The sequence below is a fragment of the Myotis brandtii genome, unplaced genomic scaffold, assembly GCF_000412655.1.
Source record: "Myotis brandtii unplaced genomic scaffold, ASM41265v1 scaffold693, whole genome shotgun sequence".
In the NCBI taxonomy this organism is placed as follows: Eukaryota; Metazoa; Chordata; class Mammalia; order Chiroptera; family Vespertilionidae; genus Myotis; species Myotis brandtii.
Genome location: NW_005370710.1, coordinates 246,088 through 269,002, shown reverse-complemented (window position 1 = coordinate 269,002; position 22,915 = coordinate 246,088). Strand labels below are relative to the sequence as shown.

Sequence of the window (22,915 nt, the reverse complement as noted above, 5' to 3'; positions counted from 1 at the left end):
AGAGTGGAAGGGATGGAGGGAGGGAGGGGGGAGAGGGAAAGAGAGAGAGAGAGAGAGAGAGAGAGAGAGAGAGAGAGAGAGGGTGCCTCCAGCAGGCTGAAATAGGAATCAAACCCAAGATCCTTCAGTGCCTGGCCTATGCTCTAACCACTGAGCAACTGGCCAGGGCACAAGCTTAATGTGTCAACAAGGCCGGCCTTTGCCTCCAGCAGGCTGAAATAGGAATCAAACCCAAGACCCTTCAGTGCCCTGCCAATGCTCTAACCACTGAGCACACTGGCCAGGGAACAAGCTTAATGTGTCAACAAGGCCGGCCCTCAGAACCCAGGGGATTCATTCAGTGAGTTTTACTGAGCAGCTATGATGGACATGCCTCCTGCAGCTTATGGACATTAAATAGAGTGGTTAGTGAAACAGACTTAGTCTTTACCTTCACAACATTGGTGATTGATGGGGAAAATACAAAAGTAACCTTGGCAATAAATTTATAGTAATTTATTTTAAAATATTTTCTTAAAAGATGGTATAAATAGATGATTTAGACTTTGGAGGTCAGCAGGTCCTCAACCCCAATGACTCTGATGACTAGTTTTTGGAACATAAATTACTTCCTTTGGCTTTTAAATTCCCAAGTTTTTCATAAATGAGATGAAACGTAAAAACTTTAGGAAGTGGCACAGGGAGTATACTGAATTAACGTGACTTTATCTTCTGGCTAGAATGCTTAGTTGCACACAAGTTTCCTTCTACGTAAGTTATCTTCACACAAGTGTCTTTTTCAGACTAGGAGCCTTCCTTTTGAATAGTAATAGTGCCCGCTTTCATTGCAGCAAAAAAATACTTCTCGTTACAGAACAATAGCAAGTGTATTAACTCCCCATTCAACATTCGTAGGAATGCATAAACGAATTACCCTGCTGGAACACGGCAAGACACCTGCTCCCTACACGTCCCTGCCCATGACGCCGTGCAAACCATCTGCTACCTCTCTCCACCCAAACACGTCCCCACAGCTGACAAAACTGTCATTCCACAGGGCGACTAAACCAATTCCTAGGGTAGGTGCTTTCTTCATAGAGACGAGGCAAAACGGCCACCAATGCCATGGACAGCAATAACGAAATGAAGCCATGGACGTTAAAAGCACCCATAGGTACCTGCAAAGCAAGCCAGATGCTTCTGTGCTGCACTTAGTGACTGAGAATTCTCAGCGAGCCCAGTCCACTTTATTTCATTAGCTTCTCCGAGAGCCGTGCCATCTTCACACATCAGTACCGCCCTGGGGAAGAGACTGAATTAGCCCCTTCAGAGGCGGGGAGTTTGCCTGGCAAATCGCCAGGGGCCCGGGCGCTGGGGGACAGAGGCGGGCAATGCAGCGGCCCCTCCAGCTCCTGCGGGCTCCGGCGGCAGCAGCACAAACACCTGTGGTCGGATTCCGCCACCGCACAGCGTCTGGGCTCACGATTCAGGCCACTCTGAAGTCTGCGGGAAGGACCCTCCAGGGAAGCTGCCACTCAGGATGCGGGGGCAGTGGCTCACCTGGAGGCCAGTGGGAGGAAGCGGACTCCAGAAACCCCGGGATCCAAGGGACAAGCCACTCAAGGGTATGTCCGTTTCGCTTGTGCTGGGACTTTTTTGAACTCCTGAATTAGCATCCGTTTCTTAAACACCAGGAGCTTTAACATTAACATTCTGATTTCTGTCCTTTCTGCCCTGGACGGTGGCTAAATGGTTAGCGCATTGGCCCATGCACCTAAGGGTTGCAGGTTCAGGGTTCAATTCCCAGTCAAGAGCAAGTACCTGGGCTGTAGGTTTGACCCCCTGCCCCGGTCCACGGTGCGTTTAAGAGGCAACCAATCAATATGTCTCTCTCAACATTGATGTTTCTTCTCTCTCCTTCCCTCTCTCTCCCTCCTTCCTTCCACTCTCTCTAAAAATCAATGGAAAAGATATCCTAGGGTGAGAACAAAACATACAAACAAAACGTAGAGAGTCTGATGAGTCCGGCCTCGGCACGTGGCAGGACCTTCCTGAGCTGAGCAGAGCCTCCGGGTTTAGAGGAGGCGTGGTCCCCAGTGCACTCAGCCCCCTACTCCCTGCTGTCCTGCCTCCGGGGCGTCGCCCTGAGTATCTGAACGTGTGACCCCTGCCCTGTAACTGCTGTTGAACTTGGCTGTGAACAGACTCACCTATTAAAACCCTCCAACTCAACAACTGACCTGAAGAAGTTATTGAGAATATATATTGTGCAATTTCTTTCCATTAAAATATGAAAGGCTGAAGTATAGCCCAGTGATCATTGTACCCCAAGATGATTGTCAATTAATCAACATTTATGTCCCCTCGTAATACCGAGCTGCCTCTCTCAGAGCTGACCCTCAACTCTGGGGCTCACACGTTTAAATAGTTATTCTGGCCCAGCTGGCGTGGCTCATTGGTTGAGCGTCGACCTATGAACCAGGAGGTCACCGTTTGATTCCCGGTCAGGGCACAGGCCTGTGTTGCAGGTTTGATCCCCAGTGTCGGGGTGTGCAGGAGGCAGCTGATCAATGATTCTCTCATCATTGATGTCTCTCTCTCTCTCTCTCTCTCTCTCTCTCTCTCTCTCTCTCTCTCCCTCCCTCCCTCCCTCTCCGTTCCTCTCTGAAATCAATAAATATATATTTAAAAATAAAAATACTATTCCACGCTTTGGGTTTCTGATCGACAGACAGAGTCTGAGCCACAGAGAGGTCCAGGTGCCGAGGCTGGGATGGTTCCAGTGTCACTGACCTCCAATCCACGCAGTTTTACAAGAAATCTTAACACACCAGTGACCTCCGAGGGCCCACAGGGAGTCGCTGTGAGATTCCAGGAGGGATATGACTTCTCGACCACAGTTCCTGTTTCATGTTAGTAGCAGGCGGCCTGAGCTGCGCCCGGAAGGTTCAGGAGGGAAAACAGTACCATGTTCTGAATCTGAAAGCTCCTTATTCTCTAATCTCTCTCCGCCTCCCTCCTTTCCTCTCCCTCCTCCTCCTTCCTTCCTTTCTTCAGGCCCAATCATTTCCTTGGAGGTGAAAATAAGCGAAATGCCAAGTTAGACCGATGCCCCTCCAGCTCCGAGCCCCCATGTCCGTGGCAGCGACTCCAGGCTTCGCTTTAGTGCAATGAGCAGAGGTGGAGCGTGGGCCGTGCCCGGCCGCTCCCCAGAGCAGGTGCGGCCGCTCAGCTCACCCTCTCGTGGCTGCCCGACTTCTGAACAATTGTGTCCCGTCACGTGGCGAGCGGCCAAGGGCAGACAGAAGCCTCTGGACCCGCCAGGGCGGGCTGACTCCGAGGGCTGCTGGTCTCGCCGCGGCGCCACGAGGGGAAGTCTGAGAAGATGATTTCATTTAGAAACCATTAGCTGTCCTAATGCTTTTGTCTCCTGCTGCTCTGCCCCCGTTTTATCAGCCAGGAGGGTGGCCGGGCCCGCTGTCTGAGCAGAGGTTCCTGGGAGCCCTCCGTGAGCCGAGATGGAGGCATCGGAGAAGCAGTCACTGTTAATTCAGATGGAGAAGTGTGGGGTTTCCCAGACCCAAAACCTGACCTGCCAAACCCTGCCAAACCTGCCAAACCCTGCCCAACCCTGCCAAACGCTGCCAAAGACAGTGACGCCGTCCACACGGACACTGATGTCAGCCCTCGGAGCGCTCGGCTTCTCGATACCTGAGCACACACCTTGCTGAGGAGGCACAAACACCCTCAGACTCCAGTTACCCCCACACCCAGTTCCACACACATGCACGCATAGCAGTCACCCCACACACCAGTTATCACACACACATGCATACACCAGTTACACACACACACCAGTTATCACACCCCCCCACACAATTACCACACACACATGCACACATAGCAGTTACCACACACACCAGCTATCACACACACACATACATACACCAGTTACACACACACACCAGTTATCAAACACACACATACATACACCAGTTACACACACACCAGTTTTATCACACACACACATACATACACCAGTTACACACACACACCAGTTTTATCACACACACAATTACCACACACACATGCACACATAGCAGTTACCCCACACACACCAGTTACACACACCAGTTACACACACACATACATACACCAGTTATCATACACATATACGTACACAGTTATCACACACATACACCAGTTAGATACACACATACACCAGTTAGATACACACACACACCAGTTAGATAAATACACATACACCAGTTACCCACACCCACACCAGTTACATATTCACACACCAGTTATTACACACACCCAGAGTTATCACACACATTATCACACACACACACACCAGTTACCACACACACAGTGATTACATACACATTAGTTATCACACACACACCAGTTATCACACATACACACACACACACACACACACACACACCAGTTACCACACACACAGTGATTACATACATATTAGTTATCACACACACACGTTATCACACACCAATTACCACACACACAGTGATTACATACACATTAGTTATCACACACACACCAGTTATCACACACACACACACCAGTTACCACACACAGTGATTACATACACATTAGTTATCACACACACACGTTATCACACACACACACCAGTTACCACACACACAGTGATCACACACACAGGAGTTATCACACACACACACATAGGATGGCACAGCTCCCAGCTGCGTCTCAGTGACCAGAAGTCCCTGACCGCTAAGGGTCACTGGATGACCCCGACTGAGAGTCCATGTGGTACAATGGTCACTTCAATGTCTGAAAGGCCCGGGATGACAGGACATTCTCGGAATCTCCCGCTGCCTCTGAATCACAGCCACTGGAACACTGGCCTCTGACAAAGAGATTGTTTGACACACAATTGACCAAGTCACAACTCACAGCTCAGAACATCCTTTTCCCGAAAACAAGGGCTTTCTGCGGCTCCCTCCCAGCGGGAAGCCAGCGAGGAGGTTGGGAGTGAAAGGGCCTGTGAACAGCATGGGAAGAAACGAAACTCCAGCGCCACTCACGGGCCCTTGCTCACCCGCAGTGACTGGGTGCCCACGGGGCGGTGGGATTTCCCAGTAGCTGAGGAAGGGGCGCTACCAGTCCTCGTCCCACTGGAGCATCCGTTTCAGGACCAGGAGGAGGGGAAACGGCCGTGTCTGTAAGTAAGTAGCCAGTCGTGTGGGAGGAATCGGCGTGGCTGAAGGTGGTGCACTCCTGGACTCCGTTCACTGGTCTCAGGAACCCAAATACACCTGACACCATCGAGGGGAACCCACTGGCCCACAAACGAAGCTGGCACCCAAACTTCGGCCAGGCCGCCCTGGCCCCGCCTGGCTCGTTTGCTGGCCACAGTGACTGAGCTGTCACCGCGTATCGAATATAACACAGGGCGCCATTGTCCCTGTTAAAAATAAACTCTGAACCACCCCCTCCTCTTTACTGAGGACAAGACCAGGGCGCAAAGACCTACGTGTTTATTGAACTACATTTCATTTTCAAAATGGAGCTATCGGCTATTCGAGTGTGCATACATTTCTTTGGGACATCTTGTATATGAAACATATGTATTCTTTCTGCTATCTGTGGCACTAAAAAGAGATTAAATTGTTTAACGTACTCTAGTCAAAAGCAGACTTTGTAAAGCTGAAACAATAGTAATTTCAGTGAAGTATAAACAGAGTAAAGGTGAGGCAATCAAACAAAATATTAAAACTATTTAAACAAATAACAAGGTGTAGGTCGGTTTCCCTTTACTAGGTTTAGAAATGTTATGCAATTTTATTTTGACCAAAAGAATCTCAGAGGTGTTCTTACGGATTTTCTAAGAAAAAAAAGGAAACATTTTTGTAGTGATCTTTCTAGAGGTTGTGGTGGTTGAAAACTTCGCCCGAAGCCACATTCTTATCATTTGATTTTACAGTCCTTGGATTTCAATTTCCAACTCAGCTTGATATCTGTAGTTGGAAAAATAAATTCATTTTAAACAGGACTGTAAAAATGTGACAATTACAAAGGGAAGAATCTGAGAAACTCACCATAATGGGAAATTAAACGTCCCACGGCAGCACTTTAAAGCCTTCTTAGCAGAAGAAATACGTGCTATAAACTGTAATCTAAGATAACAGAAACTTCTAAAATGTAATTTTAAAAATATAAGAAAAGCCGCTAAAAGGCAGAACTGTGCCTGTTTTCAAAGCATTTCCCCAAAAGCAACACTTCCCCTAACCTGCATCAGACAGGATTCCCATCTGAGCTAAAGTGTCCAGGTTTAGATTTGTGTGGGAAACTATGGAACGTTACAGCAGAAAGGAATCTTGAAATCACTTAATCCAACACCTCCATTTTATAAAAGTATGAAGTTGAAACTCAAAGTAACGAAATGATAAGCCTAAAATCAGTGCTGGACCCCAAGGTGATGATGTTGATGGAGATTATGGTGATGATGGTGGTGATGATGATGGTGACAGTAATAATGTGATGGTGATGATTGTGATAATGGTGATGGTGGTGGTGGTGATGATGGTCATGATGATGATGATGATAGTGATGGTGATGTTAATGAAGATTATGGTGATAATGGCGGTGATGATGATGATAATGGTGATGATGATGGTGGTGATAATGGTAGCAATGGTGATGATGGTGATGATGGTTGTGATGATAATAGTGATGGTAATAATGGTGATATGGTGATGATGATGGTGATGATGATAACAATGATGGTGATGATGGCTGTGATGATACTAATGGTGATGGTGATAGTGGTGGTAATGATGATGATAGTGATGATGATAGCTAACATTTATCAGGGCAATTCTATGAGATAAGGATTACAGTCAATAGCTTGAGGTTCAAAGAGGTTGTCCAATTTGTCCAGCATTCTCAAATGAGAAGTTGCCAGATTTCTGATTTTCCTGGTGCTAAAATCCATTCTCTGAATCAGTACACTACCTACGGCCCTGTCCGCTGCCTGTAGCTGGACTGTTCTTCCACCACCACCCACTCCGGAGAAAAATGTCTAATCAGATGCCTCCTTCCTGCCGTCCCTCTTGTCCAGTTACTTCCTATCTCTGACCAGGCAGCAGTTCCTCCGAGAAGCATTCACTGACCTCCACAAGTCAAATCTCCGTTTAACTCTCCCATCTGGCACTTACAGAAGCAATGTGACATCGTTTGAGTGACAATCCGATCAATAGGTCTCGGCCCTATTAGATTGTAAGCTTTAGGAGGGTAAAAACTGGGTCTCGTTTTTGTTTGTTGTTATATCCTCGCAACAGTTAAACAAAAACAATTTTTGAATGAAGGAATGAACGTTTTTTAAAGGTTTAATTCCCACAAAGGAAGGAAACATCCTGTACTAGACAACTGGACCGTTATTTCTAAGATTTATTTCCTTTCACTGCCATTTTATCCACGGCGCAGGTTGAAAATGTCACCAAGGACATACAGTGTGAATGACAGAAGAATACAGAGGTCGGGGTCACTGTGCACAGCTCGGGGACCGGCTACGCTCACAAAGTGAACAGAAGCAGCAAACCTCCCACGAGGGTTGATGCACTGCGTAAGGAGAAGTTAACAATATGCCCATGAACTCGGACGGAAGCCTCCGACCCAGCTACATGCGAGAGACCATCTTTTCTCCATGTGAACCCCTGTCCCTGCTCTTTGCAGATGTGAAGAGAACCTCACTATCGACGTGGAAGGGCCAACTACCCGGGAAGCAGCCTCGTGTGTGTCTGCAATAAGCGACTGAGCCCAGGGGGCCACCCTCCCTGCTTGGAGGTAGAACTGGAGCTCTCCGTCAAAGCGCCAACACGATTCCTTTGGTTTCTCTGATGGAGCAAGCTGCCCTTGAGAAAGGGAAATGGTATTGTGTGGGGCTCTGAGTAGCTCTGATGTGTTCCCTCCGCGTCCTCCCTGCTCTTGGTTTTCCGAGCAGGGAATCCGGGTGCTTGGCGAGGCGCTCAGCTTTGATCTCTGTGCACGAGGCCTCCTTCCACGGCGGGAGCGTTTATGACCGAGGACGGAGCTTTGATGGGAGCTTTTGATTTACTTCTTAATTCCCCGCTCATCTCATCGCGGCTCCGAGAGGCGCCTGCCCCCCCTCCCCGGCCGGGCCGGCGAGCGCAGGGATGTATTTCATGTTTTACTTCCTCTCCGAGGCCTCAATCAATTCTGCTGTGGGGGGAGCAGCCTGTGGTTTGTGTCCATGTCACACGCGGTGTTTTTCCCAACGTGGATGTCTTAGGGCACAAATGGCACTTGGTTGAGGAAACAAAATCTTCTCCCTTCACTGGATTTTACTCTGAGTCATTTCTTTGGTCGTGTTACGTAATTTTACGGGCATTTTATTTTTGCCAGCTGTCAAGTTGTTACTTGAAAAGCCCTTTTTAAATATCAGACCCAAAGGGTGAGTTTATTAAAAAGACCACCCAAGGTTTGCTGGGTTTCAGTGTCTCTCTGTAATATTTTAATGGTCGTTTTGTTAGCGTAGGTAGCTCGATATTAATAAAGGGAGGGAGCAAAGGGAATCAGGTATTATTAAGCGTAATCAACCGGGGAGCATAAGCCTGCTTCACCGGGAAGGTCAGGTTCACACACTCCCCAGGGAACCACGGGGAAGGGATAGAACCAGAAAGGGGGGGTGGTGAGCACTTGTCTCTCTCTGGGTATCACACACTCACCCCTTTTGCTCGCCTGTTCTCTCTGTAGCAGCCATGTGGACCTACTACTAGTAGTGGCCGCCCGGGGCCCACGGTAGACGGGCGGGCTCCGAGTGTGGTCCTGGACACAGGGCCAGCCCAGCACAGCCGGGAACACAGGCTGCGCTGGCCGGATGGGGAGAAAGGCTGCGCCGGCCTGGCCTTGGCAGGGCACAGAATCTCTGGACACCGGCCCTACTTCCGGGCCTGATGAAGGCAAGACTGGGCTTTGTCCACGGCGGGACAGACGGAGAGGAGATGTTGGGTACCCAGGGGCACTCCTTTGATTGTGCATCCGATGTCACAAATAAATCTTCCCATGTCACGCCCTCCGGGGCGTGGGTCCCGGGATGCCCTCCTTCCACATGAACCCTCTCCCACCGGCCACAATGTCACGTCCGTCTCTTCTCTGGAACGTGATGGCAACTGATTTCCTGCTGATAAAGGACTCTACCTTCTGAAATCGCAAAGGAAGGAAAAGTACATAAAAATGTAGAGAGTGGCTAGGAGGACTGAACCCAATCCTCTCCGAGTCTTAACAACCAGGAGGCTGCTGGTGACCACAGAGATCTTCACAGCGACCCCGGACCGAGGCTGAAATCAGAACTCCCCGAATCACACTCCTTCTGAGATCTCTCCAGTCCAGATGCCGCTTCCCTGGGGACCTGCGACCCACCTGCAGCTTTTTGACACCCTCTCTGTGTATCTCAGCTTCCCTGGGGCGCCCCTGCCGAGTTTCCAGGCCTCAGAAATCCAAGTTATTTGGGTATGAGATTCGAGTGAAAGCGACTTCAACAAGACTCCAGTTGAAACGACTATATTTTTGGCACCTCAATCCCCAAATTATGTATGCAAACTGGAGGCAATCCAAAGACCGGGCAGGAGAATGAGGAAGGGAAGGGAGTGCTGGCTGCGGAAGGAGAGCAAGGCGTCCCAGCGCCCGGAGCGGGTAAACAACAATAAAGGACCCAGCAGCTCATAAATATTTAAAGGTGTAAACACCCAAAATGGACAGGCATGATTAATGCTGGGACAAGGGGATAGAGCTGATCTGGTGTATTTGTGCAATGGCCAAGAGGAAGGAAGAAAGGATACCCGAGCTTTCAGCTCCAGTAGCCACCCCCCACCCAGGTGTCTCCCCACCAAGCGCCCATCTTTTCAAAAGCAACTTGTGAAATGAAGAAAGTGTTTCCACCAACACACACACACACACACACACACACACACACACACACACTCCTTTTACTGCCAACCGCAGGCGATTGGAGGATTGGCTCTCATCTCCAAAGCCTTTTCAGAGGCCACCCCAGGAATGCACTTCTGTCCACCTGAGATTTTTCTATGGAGACGCCAACGGTAGAAATAAAGCAAAGACTTCCCATGTGCCAGTTCTCCTAATTTAATGAGTATCAGCCAAACCGCTCAATTCCACCCAGCAATTCGAACTCATTCTGGTAGAAATGATGCTGTAAAAGGATGTAGAAAGCTACAGTCTCTTTGGCCCCAAGAAAAGAAGACCGGCGAACACAGCGAGCACCTCACTTCCTTTCCGTGCAGTTGGACAATCCCTTTGGCCTTATTCCAAAAGCTCCTGCCAAAAAGTTGCAGACAGATTGGGAGGCCTCTGGAGAGAGCCTCACACCAACTCACAGAAACCCAAAACTCCCCGCCCCCACCCCAACTCCACCCCCATCTCAGAACGGCCCCCACTGCTTTCCAACTGACCGAGTGGCACTCCACATACTGTGCCCATCCACTCTGCTTAGCGACCGCCTTCCAGGCCCATTTCAGTTACTCTGACTCCGGTATTATTTGCATTATTAATACAAACAGAATTGTTTATGGATGACTGACAACGCCCGGACAGCATTTAACATGGTCCCTGACCCTCCCGGTGGCGATGCGTGGGTCAGACTGTGTTTCCTGAGCTGTTCTCTTGAGCAGAGGACCCCGGAGACGGCCAGCGTCTGTGGCGTCCAGCACCCTCCACGTGGGACAGCTGTCACTCAGCAGGAACAGAAAACATGAAATGTGTGCACGTGTTGGTTGCAAATGAGATTGGCTGATCCTACAGGCCCAGCTCCTGGGGCTCAAGTGAGATGACGTGAGAGGGGATAGCCTTTCTAAATCCCAGGGACAACAACACGCTTTAGAGTTTCATTTTGCCTCAAACCTCTACGATGACAAGAAGAATGTCTCTGATGATGGCTGTGAAGGAGGAACAGAGAAGGCAATTAAAACATGCAAGATGCTGGGTCACCAGACTCACGCAGGGAAGACTAGAATCTTTAATGTGGAAGATGAATACAAAGAACAGATCAAAACAAAGAAAACCTTGAAGGCTACACGCCAGGTGACATAACTGTATTTTCTACAATCTTAAGCTGTGAGTGGGAGAGGGGAGAACCCTCAGACATAAACGGAGGCAAATCACACACAACAGAATTTAATTGTAAGATCAGTCATATATGTTAAAGAAGTAAGTAACTTCAGGAAGGGCGAGACAGTTTTGGGGAGTGCTCTCAGAGCGTGTAACAGGGAGGAGGGTCTAGATTTCACTACCTGGGAACATCGAGGAGAAACAGCACGCCCCTCAGCAGCCCCTCCCTTGTGTACAGATGGCGGCCTGGGAGGACCTGGACTGACCAACCACAGCCGGGCCCCTCAGGTTCCCAGGTTCTGGGCTTGGAGCTCCCCAGGTGGCACGGCAGGTAATCAATACGCACCTGCCTGAATGAATGGGCACCCACCAAGGGTGTTACCTTGGGAAAATGACCTAATTTCTACTTTCTCTACCATCCAGTGAGGATACAATGCATCCTGATGATCATCTCTGAAGTCAGAGCCAACATGACTCATCTCCTGCAGGACACGGTCTCAGAAGTTTGCTGGCCAGTGTGCTGGGCAACCAGGTACCTGGAGCCAGGAGTGTAAGGGGGTTGGTGGGAGCAGAGTCCTCAGGGGAAGGAGGGCCCGGGGCTACAGAATCAGGACAACCCGGGAAGCCAAGCTTCTGCCACAATAGTAGCCAAGCTCACAGCTTGGCCCCCAGCCCCTGTGACACCCGAGGGGGCTGGCGCTCTTCCAAATTACACCACTGACAGCCCCACCTCCCGGAAGCCACAGGCTCCCTCTGGAGCCGAGACTCCTGTTTGTCCCTGCGGAGTGTGACAGGGGAGGTGTGCCCGGGCCGGGTGGCTCAGCGGGTTGGAGCATCCTCCTGTACACCAACGGGTTGCAGGTTGGATCCCCTTTTAGGGCACATACTAACGGGAAGCAACCAATCAATGCTTCTCTCTCATATCCATGTTTCTCTCTCTCTCTAAAATAAAATAAGTAAATAAAAAACATCCTTGGGGGAGGATTAAAAAAATAACTGGAAAAAAAGAAAACAATGTTTTGATTTTAAAAAGCAGAGATAATGTCTAAAATAATTGTCATTTTATAAGTGCTCACTAGCAAATGGAGACTTTGTTCTGTAAAAAAATTCCAAGTGCAAACACCTCGCTTGTAAAACCGTGAAGACAAATAGCTAATCGGAAGAGCATGCGTTACTCTAATCACTGAAAAAAACCCTGAAACTGCTAAAGAGACGTCATGAGATGTGCAAAAATCCAAGTAGGCCACAGTACCTGACACTCTAAATGTTCACTGCTTAACTCTGACTTTAATTTAATAAAATGCGATGCTTATAGGTGACAATGCATAAGGAAATATGCAAATGATGATACCTCTCACATAGCTTAATAGGGACCCAGTAAAAGTAACTGTGTGAAGCGCTCCAGGAACCGGAATGACACAGAAACATAATCTTGTCCCTCAGAGACCAGATTGATACTTTATAACAGCCTCCAACGTGCAGCCTGGAACCATGACTCAGCAGAGCCTGCCCATGAGCTCAGCACAGGGCAGGTGCCCAGCCGCTCACAGGGAGAGAAGAGAACACGGGAACTCAGCGCACAACCTTCTGGTCGACCAGCAGCGGGTGTCCTGACCGCCCCTCCTGCCAAAAATGGGTCAGCTAATCAATCAGAAATACAAGAGGGTCCAGAGATTTCTGACGTGAAGGGAGTAAACAATCATTAGTGATGCTCTGAAAAATATTCATCAAGACGACATTTGTATTAAGCTAAATAAGTAAGCTGAAAGTATAGCTGAGGATCACACCCACATATTTAGGGCGATAGAGAACAGGAAATAGTTTACAGATACACTCCCAGCCTGGCCAGCGTGACTCAGTGGTTCAGCATCAACCCGTGAACCAGGAGGTCATGGTTCGATTTCCAGTCAAGGCACATGCCCGGGTTACAGGCTCGATCCCCAGGCGGGGGCCTGCAGGAGGCAGCCGATCAATGATTCTCTCTCATCACTGATGTTTCTATCTCTCTCTCCCTCTCCCTTCCTCTCTGAAATCAATAAAAATATATTTAAAAAATAAAATGACCCAAAACGAACTCAGCCCTTCCCTGAGAAAGCGAAACGGTTTCTCCCATGGGCACAGGTGGCTTCCCAGGGCCCGGGGAGGCTGCACACAGCTGTCCGGGGACGTGTCCATGTGCAGCCTCTGCTCTGGTGTCCTCTGTGGAATGTGGGGCACAGCCGGAGAGCAGCACCCTCCTTGTCTCTCCACGGGGTCCGCTCACCCGGAGCACAGACATGCTCTCCTCCCTCCGTGTGTGCTGAATGCTCTGAATTGATTCTGCAAGAGACCCTTTGATCCTCCACAAACAAGGCGCCTTTGAAGCTGGGGTAACAAAGTGCTTAGGGAGGTTTCCCACAGCGGCCAGCCGGTCACCAGTCACCGGGCTCACTGTGTAGGTCTGTCCTGACTTCCTGCAGCTCCTCACTGGGCCTCCTCACACTGCCGAAACCCAGGGTGCAGGGCAGGCACGGGGACCCACGCACAGCAAAACTGAACCACGGCAGCGAAACCTGCGCCGGGCCCAGGTCCCACCCTGGACAGACCACAGAGCAGTGGGGAGGGGAAAATTCTACCCCATCACGTCTGGATGCGGGAGGGGCACAGACAGGTCATGGATTTGCAAGCTCAAGGCAAAAGATTAAAGATTAAAGTCTAAATTGCATGCAGTCAACATTGTTTTTTTTTAGTTTTCTATATATATATTATTGATTTCAGAGAGAGGAAGGGAGAGTGGGATAGAAACATCAATGACGAGAGAGAATCATTGATAGGCTGCCTCCTGCACACCCCACACTGGGGATCGAGCCCACAACCCAGGCATGTGTCCTGACTGGGTATCAAACAGTGATCTCTTGGTTCATAGGTCAACACTCAACCACTGAGCCATGCCGGCCGGACCAATCAACATTATCTTCTGTTTTCTGGAAACTTCTTAGAAGGTTACAGAGTATAGTCTGAACTCAGCTATAAGGGTCCCCCTGAAATCTCAGTAGGTTTTTTATAATCCCACAAGAAGTGGATAAACTGTACCTTAGAGCTGAACTAATTATCTGAAAATTTCAAGCAAAAAATGCTTTCCTCTCACCTGCCCATGTCCACAACTATTTCGGGAACACGAGGCTCTCTAGAGTCTAGGAGAAGGGCTCAGCTCTGACCGGCCCCCTCTCTTTGGACACGCACATCCTTCTGCCCTGCAGAAGGCAGACCCTCCTGTGACTCCTGCATCACCTATTCAGGAAGCACCTGAGGGAGTGCCCGGATGTGCTCTGGGTCCTGGGGAGAGGCGAGTGGCACTGACAATGGACGCAGGGAGAACGGCTGGTCAGACAGCTTTGTGAGTGGCGTTCCCTCCTGCCATTTTCACACATCAGTGCTCAAAATTAATGAAGTTTCTGAAGGACATAACAATTAGGAAAAAAAGAAGATTAGGAAAGCATTTCCATGAATGGAATCAGGCATAAACCATGTGGGCAGAGATGATAATTAATAAAAAGTGAAATGTATCATCACCTGAAAACACAAAGCAGCGTCTCCTTAGGAAACGCACGCGGGGCTGATGGGGAAATCGATGCTCACTGCGCGGCCCCAGAGCCGCACCATTAATCCCGCTTCCACACACCGGCCTTCAGCGTCCACGCACCGGCCTTCAGCGTGCGAGTGGTGGGACTCCGGGTAGTATCAGCTGCAGAGTCCTGGAGGAGGACTCTAACGAGGTCCCATGAGACACAGAGATTTAAGTCACTTTTTTCTCCGTAAAAGAGCATTTTGAGTCCACTTAGTGGACATGACCTTCCATATCTGGTACACACTGTCAGATCTGCTATTTCCTCTCCCATTAGGAATGGGAGGCGGCCTGCCTACCTCTCGTCTAAAATATGCCCGGAGCTGATTGCAAAGTAATAGGGGATTTAGAAATCCACGTGGAAAAGATGCCACTTGATCTCGGATTGATAGCAATCCCTCTCTGCCCTCGGTCACCGGCTCTCCTGGGCTAATGAGCCATTCACAATCCTATCACCACCCAGCACGCCAGCAGACACGCAGTCCCCTGTGCACTCGATTTATGCAAATTATAATCAATAGAAATAAAGTATCCACTTAGGCATAATCCACTTAGGTATAATCATCTTAAAACATTGCCCGTTAGACACACACACATACATTTACACAACCGAGTTTATGGAAAAATGTCAATAGTCACACGTGTGGGTCTGGTTGAATATTTAACCTCTAAACCAGCGATGGCGAACCTTTTGAGCTCGGCGTGTCAGCATTTTGAAAAACCCTAACTTAACTCTGGTGCCGTGTCACATATAGAAATTTTTTGATATTTGCAACCATAGTAAAACAAAGACTTATATTTTTGATATTTATTTCATATATTTAAATGCCATTTAACAAAGAAAAATCAACCAAAAATATGAGTTCGCGTGTCACCTCTGACATGCGTGTCATAGGTTCGCCATCACTGCAGTCTAAGCAGACCATTGTGCACCGTAAAGTAGAAAAACAGTCCAATGTCTTCCTGGGGATGGAAGCCTTTCTCTCTTAGACTGAACGGCCTCCCAGCGCAGGCTGGCTGCCTGGTGGGGGCTGGAGGGTCCCCCCACTCGGCCCTGTGCCCTCAGCACACGCAGACTTGAACTGAAATCCCCACAAAGAAGCAAAGACCTTATTGTTAAAACCACGCATTCCCAGAACATCAGTAAATTGGGTCTCAACTCCTTCTGAGTCCTGATTCTTTAATCCCAACAACAACCCTGTTGCCGATCCAATCCACTCGGGCGCTGTGGCCTCCACTGCAGAGCTGCGTGCCAAGGAAACGCAGCGGGTGGATCGATCCCTCGCTCCATCCACAGGCTGAAGGACATCAGCTATTAACTGCAATGAGCGTGGGAGGGATGTGCTGTCACTCATCTTCCCGGGCGGTGTGGCCCGAGGGTGGGACAGCAGGTGAGGACGGCTGGTGAGGAGGGCGGGTGCGCACAGGGGATCCGCCTGCGCTCACCACCCCCTGACAAGCACAGACCAGTTCCTGCCCTTTGGCGAATACCGTGAGTCACTCCTGCGAAGCCAAAGTGCAGGAATCTCGAGGTAGGAAATGGGGCAACGTGGGGACAGACGAAGAGGAAAACACAGGAGAAAGCACGCCCAGGCCCTCAGGACAGGGAGCCGGGAAGGCTGGGAGGCCTGGCAGCGAGGCAGCCGGCAGGTCTGTGCCAGTCGGACGGAACCTACACAAGCCACACAGAATCCTGCCTGCCGAGCTAGGGCTGCTGCCCATCACCTGCGACCTCGCCCAGGTGCCTCTCCTGTCCCGGCTCCGCACACATCACCCACTGTCTTCCAAAGTGCTGTGTGCCCACCCTTTCATCCTTATTTTCACGTAACAGCGATTGAGAGAGGCAGAGAAAGGACAGGGTTTCCTTTGTGTTTGCTCCCCTTTTGCTCAGAAACACACACCCCCAATCAGCCCCAGGACCCAGCAGACATCCCTGGAGTGTGTCTAAACGCTGCCCACACAGGTGCTGTTCTCAACCCGCCTCCCATCTATCTACCTTCCGGGTAACACAGCCTGCCTATCCCCCTGCTTCTTCTCAGATCGCTTTTTAAAAAAATATATTTTTACTGATTTCAGAGAGGAAGGGAGAGGGAGAGAGAGAGATAAACGTCAATGATGAGAATCATGGATCGGCTGCCTCCTGCACGCCCCCTACTGGGGTTGGAGCCGGCAACCCGGGCCTGTGCCCTGATTGGGAATCAACCATGACCTCCTGGTTCATAGGTCGATGCTCAACCACTGAGCCACACCGGCCAGGCTCAGATAGCTTTTCTATGAAAGCCGTTAAGCAGAAAAATATGAAAACTGGTTTCCAGGACGACTGCCCACTTAGCAGTGAGAGAGGCGCACCTGGGGGTGTTATTAGGTGAGCGGGTGCACCTGGGAGCCGATGAGGGGCATTCACGCCCCTTTGCACCCCTGGCCTCTTCTCCTCCTGCTCCTTCCGTGCACGACGCAAACATGAATGTACCGACGCGGGCTCCTGGTGAAATTATTCGCCTGAAATAATAAGCATGAATTAACCTGACGTGCATCTCAGCTTTTGCCCCAAATTGCCCGGTTTAAACAGGAAAATATTTTGACAGGGACTAACACGCCCTTCTTGTTATGTTTGCAAAACTCCCCCACGTGACGTCGACTCAGAAAGCCTCTCTCCCGACTGAAGAGTCTCCGAGGCACTGGGGCGAGGAGGAAGCATTTGGAAAATGAGGGGGAAGATAAAAACACACGCACCACAGGGTAAACGATGTTCTCTAAGAAGTCACAGAAATGGCTCCGCTTTTAAAGAAGGCAGACGGGGGAGTCGCCCCCTCATTACTATTCCAGCTATTCCTCCCTGAATTTCAGGTGACCTAGGGGAGCACAATCGTTTAGCTCCTACACAATGCTGGTGTGTGTGTGTGCGCATGGGCATAAGAAAATGTGTTAGTGTCTGCACCAGCTTTCACCTTTGCTTTATTTGTTTGTTTGTTTTACATTTTTAATCCTCACCTAACAATATTTTTCCATTGTTTTTTAGGGAGAGTGCAAGGGAGAGGGAAAGACAGAGAGAAACATCGATGTGAAAGAAACACATTGATTGCTTGCCTCATGCACCCCAACCAGGGCCCAGGCTGGGGAGGAGCCTGCAACCAAGGCACGTGCCCTTGACCGAAATCAAACGTGGGACCCTTTGGTCCACAGGCCGACACTCTATCCACTGAGCCAAACCAGCTAAGGCCACGTTTGCTTTATGACCTGTCCTTATAAAGAAAATAAAAGTTATGCTAAGAATTAATTCCGGCTGCACCTTTCTGGGCGGATCTCTAATGCATATTCCTTTTCAGACTTCAGAGATGTTACACTTGGTTTGACTCTAAGGGTCAAATGAAGGGCAGTCTGATACCCTGCACCACGCCCATCACAATAGGCCTGCTGTTCACCTGGCACGTCCACCTGTGAGCTGCTGGGGGCCCAGCGAGCAGCTCTCCCAGGCAGCCCACTGCACTGCGCCCTCTCTGCAGGCCAGTCCTGGGGTCCCCCCCACCCTCTGGCCTGCTGGTCCCCAATTCCCTCTGCCCTGCTGTGGGAACACCCTCCTTACAGAGCTTTCCTGTGACTCCTTAGCCCAAAGCACCACATCACCTACTGGAAGAATATGCTGCCTCACTGACAAAATCCCCTCATAGCTCAGTTCAGGCCCAGGCTGTTCGCACCTCCCACGGGGAAGCCTGCGCCTGCCTCACCACAATCCGCCCTCTCCCAGTGGCAAAGGGGCATTTTATAAACCGGAATCCGTGTTCTCACCCAGCACCAGGAGGCCCTGCAGAATCTGCCCCAACATCCCCTGTAGGACTCACCCATGAGGACTGTGGAGGCCAGGCCTCCCGTGGGTCCCAGAGACACCAAGCCTCTTCCCCCGCTGCCCAGACCTGTTCCTCTGGCCGGACCCCTCCGGCCTTCTTCCCCTTCGGGCTCAGCCCCTCAGAGTCACCTTCGAGAACCTTCCGAAAGCCACTTCCTACTCTCAGGTTCCTCTCCTGCAGACCTTTGTTTCTTTCCCGTGATGACTTGTTTATTTGCTTATCTGCTGGCTGGCATTCAGTGAGGGTGCTCTGGGGGAGGGCGGGGAGCTCGTCTCCACCCTAAAGCTTAGCACAGCCCTGGGATTTATGAGCAGCTCAATAAATATTGGGTGAGTGAATGAATGACTCCTTGGAATCGAGCCACACACACACACAATGCACATGCACACACAATACATAGGTGCACCATACGCATACATGCACACTGCATGTGCATGCACAGAGGTGTCATGTTCACACATGCATGTGCACACACATGCACACGCAATGCACATACACACAGATGCATCAAAGATGCACATACTCACATGCACATGCACACACACAAACATGCACATGCACACATGTGCACACACTTCACTAGGAGGCACGGGCTCATCTTCTGTCTTGTTTCTGGGGCACAGGGACCCCCAAAAGGTCTTGTTTCCTGATACTGCTCTTCCCCAGCAGGAATCCGGTGGAACCAAATTACTCAGCAGGTGCACAGAAGGCAGCTGCCTCCCCGATGCACACAGGACTGAAGGGGGAAAGTCAAGCTTCTAAAAATCCCTCCCTCGGGGGCTTCCAGCTGCTGCTCGGCACAGCAGCCGCAGCACAGAGGTGCTGATGGCACCGGCCAACTGCAGGCGAGCCAGCAGCTCACCGGGCCTCCTGGAAACACGGACAAAGAAGATGATGACTTGCAGTTTCTCTGCGCCGCGGAACTGGTGTGAGCTTCCGTGCCTCTATCAGGGTATTTCTGTAAACCAACGCCGCTAAAGCAAGCAAGCTGGGTGTGGCATCTGGGACCAAGTGCCAGGCTGGGGAACGGAAATGGGAGAATGCTCCTGTTCTGGGTGAGAATGGCCTGGTTAGCAGCCCTTGCCCAGAGGCATGGGCCCTCTGTGTTGTCTGAGGAACCTCCAGCAGCCATCCTTGAACCTCCAGCAGCCATCCTGATGGGCTCTTGGGAGGACGGAGGCAGCACGCCTCCTAAATGCATGGCCAACACCAGGAGGAGTAGTGCTGAGAGCTAATGAGCCCCCATCCTCCGCAGGAGCCACAGCTGACTCAGGGCATCTGCACCCACAAACACTTCTGGCTTTTTGTTGATCCTCACCTGAGGACACTGTTCCATTGATTTTTAGAGAGAGTGGAAGGAGGGGGAGAGACAGAGAAACATCAATGTGAGAGAGACAGATCATTTGATTGCCTCCCTCACGCACCCTGACCAGGGCCTGCAACCCAGGTTCATGCCCTTGTTCGCAATCGAATCCTGCTCGCTGATGTCCACTCCCTGCCACTTGGGGGAGACGGGAGTGTCCCATGGGCAGCGGCTATCCTGCCCACCTCCTCTCTGTTCCCATGTTGTGGTCAGTGACGTGGGGCATGTGGTATGGCAGTGGGTTTAATACCGCCATGCACTGGCAAGTCTTTCCTCGATGCCCCTTCCCTTGTCCACTAGAGCCCACCGTTGGGGTTGGATGACAGCACCCGGCTGGCCTCTGACCACTGGACAATGGATGACAGGGCACAGTCAGTGCGCCTCCGGCCCCAGCTTTCGGAGCTGCAGTCTTGCTTGGGCTCCCAGGGCCCTGAGACATCCTGTAAGAGGTCCACTGACTAGTGGAGAAACCCGGGCACACACACAGCCGCCTGAATGAGCTCACTTCCTTCATGGAACTAAATAACCAAAAGGACCCCAGGTGCATCTTCAAGGGCAGGAAATGCGGTGTAAATCCAGTGAAATAAAACCCATCTGGCCTGGCTAGCATGGCTTTAGTGGTTGAGCATCAACCTATGAACCAGGAGGTCACAGTTCTATTCCTGGTCAGGGCACATGCCAGGGTTGTGGGATGTGGAGGAGGCAGCTGATCAATGATCCTCTCTCATCATTGATGTTTCTATCTCTCTCCCTCTCCCTTTCTCTCTGATATCAATAAAATAAAAAAAAACTAGACTGGGCACTGCCTCCTCTTCCAGGTCACAGAACCAAAGTGCAGCCCCATGGGCCTCCCTGGAGGCGATCGCAGGACCCCAGCCTGGGACACGAAGACACACCCCGCAGTCCCTGCCATCAGCTCTGAGGCTGCGGGGCGCAGGGAATGGAAGGGATGAGGCCTGAATCCTGGGCGGAACCAGACGGCTTCATTGCTAAGTACAATAATGGGTTTTTAATGGCTGCTGTCCAACAGCACACGGGAGAAAAATGCTTTATTAGTAATAATAATAGCTGGCACTTTCCTCTTCAAAGCACTTATTAGCTCATTAATCCTCCGACGACCACCGGGAGGCCCCAGTGAACGTTTCTCTCCCCAGTTTCCAGCTGGGGACACAGGCAAACAGGAGGCAGTGACCAGTCCTCCATGGGAGGGTGTGTGCGTGGAGGTCAGCGTCCAAGAATCGGACGGCCTTCACTGGGCTGACGCGGTCCTTCCCGAGGGGATGGAGGTTAAGGTCAATTCCAGTTTACGTGAGCTTGACTAGCAGAGGCTCCCGTGAGTTGCACCTGAACTGCTCTTTGTTGGTCCTTTATTTCGAGTGCATCAATGGCGTTCAAAACCTATTCAGCCCAAATCAATTACAAGCGGACACTTGCGTGCCTGGCCAGCGCGGTCTGTGAGACCTTTGAAATCTAGCTCCGCCGAGAGGGGCGGGAGGTTACAGAGCGGAGCGGGATCGAGGTCAGGCTTAAACACCTTTCTTTCTTTGCGCTTTGTTTTCATCCATCCGCTTAGATCTCTGTCTCGGAACATGGATACGTCTCAAATTGGCGCGCAACAGCAAACCGCCCCGAGCAGCCTGCTATCTGTTCTGACGTATCTATAGATGTGAACACGGTGATTATTTTTGTATGCTCACCATTGCCGGCAATTTTTTTTTTATTTCTTGCCATTGCAAGTAATTCCTTAAATATTTTAATCCAGCCCTAGCTGATGGCTCAGTGGGTTGAGCATCAGACTATGCACTGAAAGGTCATGGGTTCGATTCCCAGTTGGGGCACATACTGAGGTTGTGGGTTTGATCTCCGGTCGGGGCTCGTATGGGAGGCAACCAATGGGTATTTCTCTCTCTCTCTCTCTCTCTCCCCCTCCCTCTCTCTCTCTCTCTCCCTCCCCCCCCCTTCCTCTCTCTAAACACATCCTCGGGTGAGGATTAAAAAAATACATTTTAATGGATGAATCATTCTTCATTGTGCACCAGATGCCTTTTACAGAAGTTCAGAAAGCCTCTGAATTTACAATAGAAAAATAAACGTATTGATTAGGAAGCCAAGCACCGTGCTCTGGAGAAACAGGCAGGGGTCAGACAAAAGCTCAGAGCACACCGATCCCCTAGGGTCCAAGGACACAAGAACGGGTCTGGCCAGAGTGGGAGCAAGCGCATTTTCCCTGCCCCCTCCTCCCCCCACACCTTGTACAACACAACAGCGTCATTGCAGTCACTGAGACGTGAGAATGGTATTTCCATTTCACACATAAAAGATAATCAACATTAGCTTCTAAATACCTCAAACCAAAACATCAAACACCTTTCTAAAATCCCAAGTATATCAGCCATGCCTAGAACCCAGTTGGATGGCTTTTCCCTCTGAAGCCGCATCTTAATTGACAGCTGATAATGAAGACCTGTCCTCAGAGAACAGGTGTCATTTCCAGAGCAGGACGCCTGCCCTCCTCCATCGGAGCCTCCATCACAGCACAGGCTCTGTTAGGGAAGAACCTCAGCTAAAACTACAAGCCTGTTAGCCCGGCTCAGTGGCTGAGCATCAACCTATGAACCAGGAGGTCCCAGTTTGATTCCCCGTCGGGGTACATGCACAGGTTATGGGCTCGATCCCCAGTAGGGGGCGTGCAGGAGGCAGCCCATCAATGACTGTCTCATCACTGCTGTTTCTCTCTCTTCCTCTCGCTTCCTCTCTGAAATCAATAAAAACATATTTTTAAATATACAAGCCCATTGCCATAGAAGCGGAACCACGCCCTTTGCATGTCCCCTCTGCTGCACCCCCTCATCTCCGAAAGGAAAGCAGAGGTAACGGGGAATGGACAGGTGTATTCTGCAGTTTGGAGGCTGCAGCTGACCCTGCTCTGGGCAGGAAGGATGACCAAGGGAAGTGGGCAGAGGCCCCTGAAGCAGATGTTAGGATCCTCCA

The 22,915-nt window shown here is 50.4% G+C and overlaps 1 protein-coding gene across 1 annotated transcript in view; it reads right to left on the bottom strand.

Moving 5' to 3' along the window:
- Positions 1 to 21,603, bottom strand: part of CHL1 (cell adhesion molecule L1-like) — a 91,942-nt gene extending 70,339 nt beyond the window's left edge. Inside the window, exon 1 of the mRNA XM_014529748.1 lies at positions 21,459 to 21,603. Coding sequence (XP_014385234.1) covers positions 21,459 to 21,515 — 57 coding nt within the window. The 5' untranslated portion in view covers positions 21,516 to 21,603. The remainder of the gene's footprint in view (positions 1 to 21,458) is intronic.
- Between the last annotated feature and the right edge of the window lie 1,312 nt (positions 21,604 to 22,915).